This window comes from Phoca vitulina, unplaced genomic scaffold (genome assembly GCF_004348235.1).
Source record: "Phoca vitulina isolate PV1807 unplaced genomic scaffold, GSC_HSeal_1.0 scaffold38, whole genome shotgun sequence".
In the NCBI taxonomy this organism is placed as follows: domain Eukaryota; kingdom Metazoa; phylum Chordata; class Mammalia; order Carnivora; family Phocidae; genus Phoca; species Phoca vitulina.
In genome coordinates this window covers 1,403,437-1,417,205 of record NW_022589741.1, presented here as the reverse complement: position 1 = coordinate 1,417,205, position 13,769 = coordinate 1,403,437, and the positions used below count along the sequence as shown (strand labels likewise).

General features: G+C 40.3%; 1 protein-coding gene across 14 annotated transcripts in view; it reads right to left on the bottom strand.

Annotated features, from left to right (window-relative positions):
- Window positions 1-13,769, bottom strand: part of DYNC2H1 (dynein cytoplasmic 2 heavy chain 1) — a 300,244-nt gene that overhangs the window by 202,409 nt on the left and 84,066 nt on the right. For all 14 annotated transcript variants that reach the window (XR_004302235.1, XM_032427898.1, XM_032427903.1 and 11 more), the window contains 4 exons: window positions 12,608-12,750; window positions 8,415-8,499; window positions 6,531-6,685; window positions 5,041-5,178 (listed from right to left, as the gene is read on the bottom strand). Coding sequence is in view for 13 of the 14 variants with exons in the window: in XM_032427898.1 (XP_032283789.1) it covers window positions 5,041-5,178; window positions 6,531-6,685; window positions 8,415-8,499; window positions 12,608-12,750 (521 nt within the window). In the remaining variant the exon portion in view is untranslated. The remainder of the gene's footprint in view (window positions 1-5,040; window positions 5,179-6,530; window positions 6,686-8,414; window positions 8,500-12,607; window positions 12,751-13,769) is intronic.

The window sequence follows — 13,769 nt, the reverse complement described above, 5'->3', positions numbered from 1 at the left end:
ATGCCTGGGAAATGAATGTTATAATTTACTACGTATTTACTATCAGGAAGTTTCTATGCTTTATTTGTTTTAATGTTTCCAAATAGCAAAGCAATAAATGCTTATTATATAAAAACCAAGCAACTCAGAATTGCAAAACTTAGAAAATTATCATAATATACATTTAACACTTGGAATAAATAATTCAGAGAGATTGGTACTACTATACTCACCTCATAAATGAACAAACTAAAGTCTTCTATAATTCTTTTTTTTTTTTTTTAAGATTTTATTTATTTATTTGAGAGTGAGAGAGAGAGAGAGCGCACATGAGAGGGCGGAGGGTCAGAGGGAGGAGCAGACTCCCTGCTGAGCAGGGAGCCCGATGCAGGGCTCGATCCAGGGACTCCAGGATCATGACCTGAGCCGAAGGCAGTCGCTTAACCAACTGAGCCACCCAGGCGCCCTAAAGTCTTCTATAATTCTAACAGTAAAGACTAACAACTCTTAGAGACTACAGTGTATTAGAAGTTTGTGTTTCTACACTTTAGACAAAAATTGAAATCATGACACAATTTGATGGTAAATAAATCAACAAAAATCAGTACAGATTCAAAGAACAGTAAATTATATACTAATAACACGTGAACTCTGTTCATGCATGCAAGTATCAGGGATCCCACATATGGAAGGAGGAAATCTGTCAAGAAACCTTTGCAGAGTCCTCACGAGTGGTTCCCAACCAGGTTCTGATCGCCCAGGGAGCTTCAGAGCGAATGCCTGGTGCTCCGTTGCCGAAGTATACCCCAACACTTCATCTGGGCGCAGGCAGCGCGCAGAAAGACCTAGACGCACCAGGGGGCTCCGACCTGGAGCCGAAGCTGAGACTCAGGGCCCCGGCCAACTCCTCCACAGTCCCACCCTGAGCTCCCTTACATGTCAGTGCAACTGGAACCGTGGGCTCCTCAGAAGGGAACTCACGTGTCCCATCACACATGCAAACATCCTCCAAGGCCCAGCACGCATGTTGTTCTGCCACCTGGAAGTGAGCCCTACTCCAGGATTTTACAGTATTTAATCTGTACCTTTCTCAAGTCACAGACCTGGAGCTGCAAGCTTTGCAAGTTCACACAGTTTGATATTTAGCTATCTCTCCAGACTATACTTTGTTATAAAATAATGAACAGAAATGTCTATTTATAGTTAAGCAAAATTACTAGCATACAAGATACCCAGCGACTCTTCTGTGTCTCAGCTAGGCCAGACAGCTAGCTACCCTAGAGTCAGAGAAAACTCTTCTGCGGGGGGCCGACCGCAGGGCAGCACAGCCGTCCGAGTCCGACTGCAGCTCGCCAGTCTGAGGGCACACGGGCACACGCACTGCTCAATGGTCTCTTTTCATCAACAGCATTATCCTTCACACAGCCTTCACTTGTTTCATACTTCAAATTACTCTTCAAAGGTAAGGAGGTGACAGGTATTTTTTAATAATAAAAGTGGCTGTCTGCTTTACATAAATCTTTATAGTAATTTGTTTCCAAAATACCTTGAGGAAAGAGTGATGCTAAAGTTTTATAGTATGAAAATTACATTTGATTTTCTATTACATTACTTACCAAGTCAGGTACTCAATAAAATTATCCTAGAAACACTGAATGTGTACATAACCATCATGTATCTGGAAATGTTATTGCTTTTGAAAGCTTCCCAAATGCCAATGGAATTATTTTGGCATATCAGGGGAAATCTTGATTATGTCATTCAAGTCAGTCTAGATAATCCTCCTGTGAAGCTCACAGTTCTTAAGAACCCTACCCACACTCAGATTTCCAATGAAGACGACCAAACTCACAAAGAAAGCTTCTTTTGTGAATAAGAATAAAACAATCAAGTATGAAAAAGTACATAAGAAAATAGAGTGGGAAATAGAAGATTCCATAAAGTACCCTCCGAGGGCTAAGTAGAGATGAGGCAACAATGAAAGAGACCAATAAAAAGGGACGCTGCAGGGGTGCCTGGGTGGCTCAGTCGTTAAGCGTCTGCCTTCGGCTCAGGTCATGATCCCAGGGTCCTGGGATCGAGCCCCGCATCGGGCTCCCTGCTCGGCAGGGAGCCTGCTTCTCCCTCTCCCGCTCCCCCTGCTTGTGTTCCTGCCCTTGCTATCTCTCTCTCTCTGTGTCAAATAAATAAATAAAATCTTTAAAAAAAAAAAAAAAAGGGACGCTGCCAAAAGGAAGCATCTCCTGAGAGATAACATCAGAGCAGGAATGAAAAGCTCAAGAGGTGAATTAGAAAATGAAGAATTTTTAAAGGAAGTAGAGCAAAAAGAGAAGGAAAAAGGTGAGAAAACATAAGAGAATTAGAGAAGCAGTCAGGGAAGTCCATAGTCCAAGTAACAAGCATCCCAGGAAGGGAAGACAGAGACATGGAGGGAGGGGAGTACGGCCACACGCAGTAAGGACACTTCCCTGGACTGCGGAGAGAAGTGTCCTGGGGCAGAATCCACATGGTGTCCAACACAGTGAATGAAAGGAAACCTAAGCCAAGGCAAATCATGTCACCTTCAGAACAATGACTTCCACAAAGTCTCAAGAGAGGAAAAAAGAAAAAGATCACCTGCAAAGGATCAGAACTTAACAGAACTTGGGAGTGTTTCGGTCACGACAACAGAAGTTGGAAGAAAATGTCTGGAAACAAGGGGATTACATTTCTTGATGACTGACCATGCTGAGCATCTCTCTGTGTGTTTACTGGCCCTTCCTATGTCTTCTACCATGCAGGGCACCTTCAAATCTTCTGCTCATTTTTAAATTAGACTTTTAGTTTTATTACTGTGTTCTAATGGTTTCTGTATATTCTGGATACAAGTCATTTATCAGATTTATGTTTTGTAAATAATTTCTCCTAGTCTGTGACTTGCTTTTTAATTTTCTTCAGAACTTATTTCACAAAGGAGAAGTTTTTAATTTCGATAGGGTCCAATTTCATCAATTTTTCTTCTTCTTCTATTTTGGTATCACATCTAAAAAATCTTTGTCTCACCCAACATCATTTTCTCCTGTTTTCTTCCAAAGTTTTATAATTTTATGCTGTACATTTAGATCTATGACCCATATTCAGTTAATTTTTATACAAGTTTAAGGTAAAGGTCTTGTTTATTTTTCTCTACATGGATATTTAAATACCATTTTTTAAAAAGACCATCCTTTCCCCATTTAATTGGCATTTTGTATAAAATCAACTCACGTTTTAGTTTATTTCTGAACTTCATAGTGTCCCAATGATCTGTCTGATTATCACTACACCAGTATCACACTGCCTGGATCACTACAGCTCAATAGTCTTTTTTTTTTTAATATTTTATTTATTTACTTAGAGAGCAAGCAAGAGAGATAGTGTGAGCAGGGGGAGCAACAGGCAGAGGGAGAGGGAGAAGCAGACTCCCCCCTGAGCAGGGAGCCCGATGCGGGGCTCAATCCCAGGACCCTGAGATCATGACCTGAGCCGAAGGCAGACGCTCAACCAAATGAGCCACCCAGGCATCCCTCAATAGTAAGTCTTTAAATCATAATTCTTCGAACCTTATTATTTTATGAGTTTTTGTGCCACTTCCTTTTATTGAGATTTATACATTAGTCTATTAAATATTGAAGTTAATTTTAATTAAAAGAGGCATTAGACTTGCAGTAAGGTTAATAGTCACCAACATGGAGATGGACAAACATATATGAGATATAATCAAGAAGATAAACTTACAGAACTTAGTGATTCATGAAAGGTAGGGACTGAGAGAACATATGTCTAATATAATTTATAAGTTCTGTCTTGAACAATTAGCTATATTGTCAACAACACAAGAAACAACAGGTGTTGGCGAGGATGCGGAAAAAGGGGAACCTTCCTACACTGTTGGTGGGAATGCAAACTGATGCAACCACTCTGGAAAACAGTATGGAGGTTCCTCAAAAAGTTGAAAATAGAGCTACCATACTATCCAGCAATTGCACTACTAGATATTTACCCCAAAGATACAAAGGTAGTGATCCAAAGGGGTACGTGTACCCCGATGTTTATAGCAGCAATGTCCACAATAGCCAAACTGTGGAAAGAGCCAAGATGTCCATCGACAGATTAGACTATGATTAGAATGCGGTTGAGAACCACATTGAAAATAGAGCTACCATATGACCCAGCAATCACACTACTGGGTATTCACCCAAAGGATATAAAAACACTAATTCAAAGGGGCACATGCACCCCAATGTGTACGGCAGCATTACCTACAATCGCCAAATTATGGAAGCAGCCCAAGTGTGCACCGATAAAGAAGATGTGGGATAGAATACACATACACACTGGAACGTGACCCAGCCATAAAGCTCAGAGACGTCTCAGAAGACACGTCTAGCAGATTACTGGGGATCTGAGTCTGAAGCTCAGATGAGAGAGTAGGGCTGAAGGACGAGGGAGATGGATGTGGCGGGGGTCAGCACAGAGCAGCCTGGGAGGGCACGCGGACGCAGCGCCTGTGCGGACAAGAACGTCAAAGACGTCTCCTCTGAAAGGTTCGACAAAGGCAAGGCAATGGCAAAAAGTGGATAGAATCAAAATATTAAAATATCATGAAAGTATAAGTAAAATGAATAAAGACTTATTTTGTAAATCTTGAGAATATTAAAGGCAGGAGAAAAAAAACCCTTGAAGCCTGAAGGAGATAATTTTTTAAAAAATAAAAGGAAATACCAACTTAACTAGCAGAGGGTAAACAAATAAAATGGCTTACAGACAAATCTATACCAACATAAAATGTCATATATTTACAGGGTTTAGATATATTAGTATATGGTGAATTGAGAAGAATATAGCTATGATTTTAAAATAACACGGGAAAATACTATGCTTTTCCACAAAAGCTCAAGTACTTAATACCATCAGCCTGACTCAGCACAGACAAGCAATATTTTTTAAATCCACGTAAGTAAAAATGTAAGTTTTCATAGTAATGATCAGGCAGATGTGGTCTCCCCACAGTCTGCGTTTCGTGCTCCCTCAAAGCGTTACCTGCATTGACACTGTGATCTCTTGCAGAGCAGCGTCTGCTTCGTCTTGCTTAGTTTTAAGCAGCACGCTTTGCTCTCCAGCTCTTCTGTTCAGCTCGTCCACAAGGGCTTTGGCCTCATTCAGTTTGGACACACCAGCCTGCGTCGGTAAAATTAACCACATTAAGGAAAAGGAATTTTATACTCTCTATCCTGATGAACGGATAAAGAAGATGTGGGATATATAAACAATGGGGTGTCTTTAAGAAAGAGTCAAGGAAAAACCTAAGTGTGTACACATCAAACACTTGCAAGTGGACTTGGGTAGCTCCCTACTGCTGATTATAACGACTTATTCCACCATGTACCCATTAAGGTGTGGTACAAGACTCCACAGAGACATAAAGGAAAAACAGACTTTGAAGTGTCACAGTAAAGCCGAACAGATCAACACATACTTGGGAGCTTCAAGACCAGGATCTTTACCCACTGAAGTCTGTGGGAGAGAAAACAGAAAGCGAGGAAAAACTCGGCAAAGCTTTTCCACTTCTCAGTCTCCCTGACTACGTAAAAGGACTCAAGGCCTACTCTTGGGTGGACATCTGACCCTGGGCTGGCCATTACTGTACCCCATCCCACTACCCGTGAGTAATCCAAGGAATGAACACGAAAATCTTCCCCCTCTCCTATAATATGAGTTGGGTTTTTGTCACCTAACAAATGAGAAGATTTCGGGAGACAGTAGTGGCAAAAAGCAATATAACCAGTATTTTCTGAGCACCCAACAGAGAGGACAGCATCGTGCTGGTTCTTTATCTAACTGACCCAATCAAGTTGCAGGTCAACAAGTCTATGTAATTTACCCAAAGCACCCCAGAGAACTAAATCAAGAAAATGACCTTCCCAAAGCAAGTATAGTTAGTGGCTTGCTCTGAATGGAAGAGGGGTAAAGATAACTTTGTCAGTTAGGGTGGATCCTACTTATGACACTAACAGAGAGACACTACGACTTTGGAGAGGAAATGCTCTCCGACAGCTTCCGAGGCTGGCATTTTAATGCCACATTTAAGTTGAAGCTCTGTAATTACAGAAAAGGAGAAAGACAACTGTTCAGAATGTACTGACATAGATAAAAGTACTATTTTATAAGGTATAATTTTAATTTTAAAGGTTATTATAAAGCTTAATCTCAGATATTATGTTTTAATTAATAACAGACATTTCTGAATTTCTAAATACACTTTGATTTTAAAGAAACTTTTAAAGATCACCATAAACTATCAAAAGCACATAAATACCATCCAGTGGAGAAAAAGAACAATTACTGAATCTAAATAAAAATTACAAAACCATTAGTATACCTATGAGCAATACGGGTAGGTGAGATTGTTTTAAGGCCTGTAATACAGTACTCATTTATACCAAATATATGCCACAGGCAACGGATTATAATATACATAATCCTTGTACCCCACAGATAAGTAAAATAATTTGAGATTACCAATATTGTACCTGCAAATGACTTTGTCTTTTTAATAGTTCGTTTTTCTTGCTGCTACTGATGGCAGAATACACGCGTAAAAAGGTCATATATCGGCTTGGGGTAGCACCATACGCTTTACAAGATTCATGGATTAATAAAAATGATTTCAGAAAATCAGGATCAACTAGAAAGAGAAAACAAAATGATTTAATATATACATGATCTATTGCGAATTAGAGAAAATCATCTTAACTACATTTATTTCATACCAGATATTTCCACCTACAGAACTATAACTACAAGGTATCATCTCTGCATAAAGGTACATCTATTCACAGCTCCATGTTCCTTATGACTTTGAATTACTTAATTTCAGTGGTCTCTATCTGTCCACTGTGACATATTTGCTCTGAACACTTTTATTGCTGCAAGAGAGAGAAATCTACAGGTTGTCATAGCATATAAATTAGTTGGACCTACAGAACTTGTAATCTAGAAGCAAACACAATAAAAGCTCCTTGAATGGAAAAGAGATACCAAACCAAGAAATACAGGTCCACTGTCATTTGACACACAGTGAAACAGGACCTCAAAATCCAAAAAAATGACAAGTCAGTTCACACAGGATGCAACACATCCATTACTAAACATGTTATCTTCCTCTCATCACCTCAATCTATGTTCTTTCATATTCTCTACCTCGGTTAGTAAAGTCAACTTCTCATCACTGTTCTAAGCCAGAACCCCAAGAAACGTCCTTGCGTCCTCCTTCCTCTAAGGGGTCCCCTTAGAGTGCCCCCTGGAACCCCCAAGTCCATTCCTTCCTCTTGGATTACTGCAGTGGCCTTCCACAGGGCTCTGATCGCCTTCAGTTCTTCTCCTTACACCCCCCTAGTTTCCAGTAATTGAGGAAAAGGATGGACCCAGACAATTCTGTTTCTACAGCAAGACTCTGGTTACGTCTCTGCTAAAATCGCTCCATGACCACAGATCACCCAAGTGTCAGAATCCAAATTCCTTAGCACGACACGGGAGGCTTGTCGTTACTGAAGCCACCTGCCTTCTCTTCACCTAGTACTCTACTGCTCACACGTCCATGTCTCAGCCGTTGGGCTGCTCACAGATCCAGTAAAATAGCTCGTTTATTTCTTGGAGCCTTTTCTATGCTAGTCACTCTTCTCCAAACTGCCCATCTGCCCATGTCCATTTGCTGTAACATCTGCTAGTAAGCTGTCTCACTTTCAAAGGCTCTTCATATCAACTCCTACCATCATTTATCTCACTGTATCAGAGTTTATGTTGATATAGAACATAATTCTTGCTATTCTTTAGTACGGTAGGAGCTCCTAAGTCATCTCTAGTATCCAGCCCAGTACCTAAGGTAAAACAAGTTCAATAACTATTTGGTGACTAGATGGTGAGATAAATAAATTAATGAATGCGCTATGATACTAAAAAAAAAAAAAGACCACATCCAAAATTAATTTGGAACTGGAAAAAATAATGAAAGTATAATTAAGAAAATATTGTGTGCACACTCAAAGAACACCCTAAAACTTTTTCATGTGTGAGTTGCACGCTGTGACATAGCTAAGTGAAAAGTGAAAACTAATAGAGAAGCTTAGCCTTCTAGCCAAAGACCCCAGACAATGTAAGTAGAACATCCGATCATCCAGGTCAAGAATATAATTGTTTAACTTCTTACACTCAGTGCAGAGTCTGCTTGGGATTCTCTCTCCCTCTCCCTCTCCCTCTGCCCCTCCCTCTCTAACAAATAAATAAATCTTTAAAAAAAAAAAGCCTTTATGCTAGTTTATCATTATTCAAATTCACAATCACTGTGAATCTTTAACGAATCTATGACACCAAAAAATGGCAATTATTTTACAAAGTCAATTTCATCAAAATACTACCTGAGTTTTTTTTCTTTTCTTCTTTCCTTTTTTTGTCGCTGTATTTTTCTTCGCCACCTGTTTCACTGAATAACATTTCAGGTATCTAAAACAGGAAGAGAATTTCTTCAAACCTCAACTCAATAGGAAAAAGTTTAAATAAATCTAGTATCAAAGGTTAAAAATAAAAAGAACACTTTTCTTCTAGGTTTCTTACTAGAGTAAGAGAAATAATGAATATATCCATCTTCAGAATTTTTAGAATTCTAATATTCTAGAATATTTCCTAGACAAGATTTTTAACACACATCAACCATTAATTGATTGCAAATTACTGAAGGAGCTCACAGTTTGGATTGAATTAGAAAATAATCACAAATGCCATTTAAAATCATACAATAAGAAAAATAAAAAGCTTTATTTGGCATCAGGGCATAGAGGGATAGTAAGGATTCTGAGGTCTCCTGAATAAGAAGGAACTAAAAGTAAATGAAAAGAACTCCACAGTTGGTAATTAACAGTTTCATAATTGATAATCTTAAAAACTGTTGTCGAGCTACCACTAGAATTTTGCCACTATCACAAGGAAGATCAAGTTTCATAAACAGATCCCATTATTATAATGGAAGTATGATAATCTAATAAGAGTACTCATTTAAAATATACAAAAAAAACAGAAGTAAAATACTCTTAGTTTCCCAGGAAGAAAATTAAAGTAGCAGAACACGGACATTTTTGCAACAGGAAGCCCAAGGAGTCCAGGTATGTGGGTCAAAGCCTCACTTTCTGAATCTCCCAGACTAAACACCATGTCACACAAAAGACCCCTTTACTGACGAAGAATTTGAAAGTGCCATGGTTCGCGACCAGAGAGTACTGTTTTTTCCTCAAACATCTTCACTGATTTCTGCCAAAACCCTGGAGCCTCTGGGAGAATATTTCAAATCTATCCTTTCAAATAAACTGAAATTTTTTTCTTAGGAAACTTGCTTTATTTTATTTTTTTTAAAGATTTTATTTATTTATTTGACAGAAAGAGACACAGCGAGAGCAGGAACACAAGCAGGGGGAGTGGGAGAGGGAGAAGCAGGCTTCCCGCCGAGCAGGGAGCCCAATGTGGGACTCGATCCCAGGACCTGGAATCATGACCTGAGCTGAAGGCAGACGCTTAACGACTGAGCCACCCAGGCGCCCAGAAACTTGCTTTCTTTAAAATAGTCTATCCCTTATGTGAATTAGCTTGATTGTGTAAACATCGCACAAGATATACATATATCAGAACATCACACTGTACACATTAAATATATACAACTTTTATTTATCAGTTTGTATCTCAATAAAGCTGGGTGACAAAACAATGCTACAGCCCCAAACAACACCCTCCATCTGCAAAGTGTTCCTGGCTGGATTGGCCCACACTCCCCTTTACCTCCATTTTCCCCCTCGGAGATAAAAATGGCATATTAACTCTATTAATTCCTATACATACCTTCACCTCTCAATTCCTTCAACTCCTGTCCTTCTGGTGTCTTCTCCACCACCTTTTCCTCAGCTAATCACGCCCTACCTCCAACGGTCAGACCCTGAGACCGTGTCACTAACAAGAACTGAAATCATTCCATCATCTCACTTGCAAATATCCCAGCCAGCCCCAGCTCATTCCCTTCGTAAGGCCAATAAACCTCATGCTCCACTAAGACCTGCGATGTATCAATTTGAAAATCGCCACACTGTCGTTCACCGTCTTCCTATCACGAGCTCGCAACTCTCTCGGCCCTCACTCACTCGGCTGTACTCAAGTCACAAAGCCCCAATGCCAGCCAAGTGCAAGGGGGCGCCCAGTGGCTGAGGGAAACACACGCCAACCCTATGCCACCCAGCCCTCATACCCCCTTCTCCTCAGCCTCCCCCTCTTTCACTCGTCCAAACTGTTCTGCGTATCTTCTTGCATCCCTTCAGGGCCCCACAAACTCTCCCCTCGGCTTTTCTCTCACCTCATCACCTTGCTGTCGCTCACTGAGAAAAGAGAAACCATCAGAAGCCTGTGCACCACTCCCCGATACCACACCTACCCACTCACCTGGAGCTGGGCCCCTGCGCCCTGCTTTCTTTGCTGCAGGGGCCAGTCCCTAGTCCTCTCATTTGTGCGCCAGGCCGTGACATGGCTGCACAATGTTCCCCTGCCTTTCATACGTTCTCACTTCCTTGTTTGCATTCCCGACGGCATACGAACGTGCAATAGTATGTCCCACCTTAAAAGTTTTAAAAGAACAAGTATTATTTTTACCTACTTCCTTCCTACTGATCCATTTCTCTGTTCCACTTTACAACAAAATCCCTCACAAGAGGTGACCACACTCACTCTCTCCAATCCCCTTCTCACTGTTTCTGGAGCACATTGCAGTTGGCGGCCGCTAACTGAAACTGCTTTCTTAGCCTCACAATGACCTCCCTGCTGCCGGAGCCGACAGTCAGCCCCCAGGCCCCATCCACCTGTGCGCACCACTGCCCTGAAACGCAGTCTTCTGCTCATCTTCACACTCTGCTGGTTTCTCTCCCGCTTCCCCACAGCAGCCCCTTCTCTGTATCCTTTGCGGATCCCTCGTCTTCACGTCAACCTCTTCATGTTGAACAAGAGCCCAAGACTTCAGTCCTTGACTCTCCACCTTGTAGTCAATGCTCATTCCTTGATGGCATCATTCATTCTCAGAGCTGTAAATACCACCCATACTCTGACAATTCCCAGTGTTTTATCCTGGATGCCTGACCCTTCTTTCCCCTGAACTCCAGACTCCTATACCCAGATGCCTTCTCCGTCCTGCAGCCTGGAGGTCTGACGTCTCATAAAGAACACATCTACAACTGCAAGCCTCATATCCTCCTCTCAAAATGCTCTTCTCAGTCTTCCTGTTCTCCGTGGACAGGTACTCCATCCTTCCAGGGACTTAAGCCAACATCCTTGGCAGTATCCTTGCATCCTCACCTCCTTTTACATCTTAGTACAATCTGTCAGCAAATTCGGTTATTTCTACAGTAAAACGTATTCAGAATCCAACCACTTCCCACCGCCTCTCCTCCTCCATCCCTAATGCACACCATCCTCTCTCTCACCGGATTACTGCAACAGCTTTGTAACTAATTCTACCCTTGCCTTTGAGAGTCTATTCCCAACCCGGAAGCCAAAGTAATCCCGTTAAAACATTAGAACGGTGTGTCGAAAGCCTCCAAAGGCTCCCTCACCTGTTTCCAGGAAAAGCTAAACTCCTTAGAATGGCTCACAAAGCCCCATCCTAACTGCTGCCCTCTTACTTCCCTGACCTCATCTCCAACCACTCTCCCTCTGAATCACTCTAACCGCTAACTGGGCTTCCGGCTGACCCTCAGAATCACCAGGCACGCTGTCGGCTCAGGATCTCCCTGAAGGAGACGTTCCCCCAGCGACCCCCCAAAACCTCGTAAACCCCATGAGGGCAGGGACTTTCATCTGCTTTTTCTCTGCTATAACCCCAACAGATAGAACAGTGGCACATATTAGAGACCCGATAATTACTTCTTAATGAAGCCTCTCGTTCATGTGGCCTCTTAAGACTGGAATAATTTTCCTGTCCTTTGTCTACTTGCTGAAATCTAACTAAACTATCATCTCATCTGTAAAACCTTATCTCAAATTACAGTCCTCCCTCTGACTCACGATAGGCAACAGTCTGTACTTCTTTACACAAAAATGAAGAAATGAATGATCGAGAATATAAATATTATTCAAAGAAATAATCCTGAAAAGTATTATTTATCAAACAAAGCAATGGCAGAGGCTTCCACTTAAGATGGTTCAATGAGTTCACACTTCAAACACATCCCCCTCCCAACACTTAACACCACAATGATAGATATTTTTTGAAAGATTTAATTTTTTTTAATTTAAGAAAATGGCTAAAATTATTGCTACAATGTTTTTATCATGGGCTAGCTAACGAAATGAATAAAATTTTAAAAGTACAATAAGTACCTCTGTAGTCCTTAAGAACATGAAGTTCTACACTCAACTAAAATGTCATATAAGAGCATAAAGAAAAGAGAGAGGTTTTCAAACATGTATATTCAGTGCCACAATTAAGGTAATATAATAACAAACACCAAAGCAAAGTCAGGAAAATCTGTAACTTCAAAAAGAAAGTATGCTCTTTTTCATTTCCATACTTAAATGTTAAACTTACTTTCCTCATGCTGCTATCTGACCAACCCTCCATCCACAACACCTGGCATTTCTTATGCAAAGCTGGATTACTCTCACAGTTTATTATGAAGTTTAAATTTGTAGAATCCATTATCAAGACGATATGCAAGTTTTGTTGAATTCCTAAAAAAATATAAGAAAATTATCATGGACATTACAACAATAATTGGGGAAATCTATATATGGTCTGCTTTTATGAGTTTAAAATTTTCTAAAATGAAATGGTAGGAGCCATTAAGCAATATTACAGTTATGATTTTTATTTTTGTTAAAAAATACTTGTGTGTGTGTTTGTGTGTGCATGCTAAGAGAAAAGATGCAGAAGGAGTTCAGGAAGAAGGCAAGTGTATGTACCAGATTGCTGTTTGGATGTTACTTTTCAAATGTGAAACTGGATTCTACTTTACAATTTTTCTTTCAAGGATTTTGGTTTCAATATTCACAAGCAAATTGATCTCCAATTTTCTTTTAGGAGAAATATATTTTTCCTGTTTCATCAATATTGTTTTCCCTTCATGAAAGGGAATTTGGAAACTTTGCTTCATTATCCATGTTCTGAAACTGTTTTGAATAGCACTGGGATGATCGGTTTCTCAGAGGCCTGGTAGAGTTTCCTCGTGAACTTGAAGGAGAGGGAGCAGACAGTAGCTCTTTAGCCGGCTTCTCTGTTTCAGTAATAAATGTTCTTTTAGGGGAAGAAAGCAGCTAAGTGTTTGTAGTACTGTCTGGGTGGTATTATCAGTGACTTCTATCGACTTCTTCAATGTGAGGTATCTGCAGGGCACATAAAACCGCTTCTGTGAGCAGAAAGCTGCTGAGCCAGAAAAAACTAGAGAGTCTGGCAAAATCTAAACAGTTCGATAATTTTCTAAGATAGGAAGTTCTGAACACTACTTTTACCACACAGGAACAAAAGCAGTGAAGTAAATATTCCAAGGAACATGAAAACACTTTCATCTTTCCCTTCTGCTAAAATTTTGCTAACATGCTTTTACTATAGGTTGGCTTTTCTAAAAGCACCATAAAAAAGAAAAAAGTATAAATTACCAAATAGACCCAAGATTTAAGATACCTTTGCAACCTAATTAGAAAATATGGCAAATTAAATGGTACTTATTTCACATGAACCAGAATTTGAATTG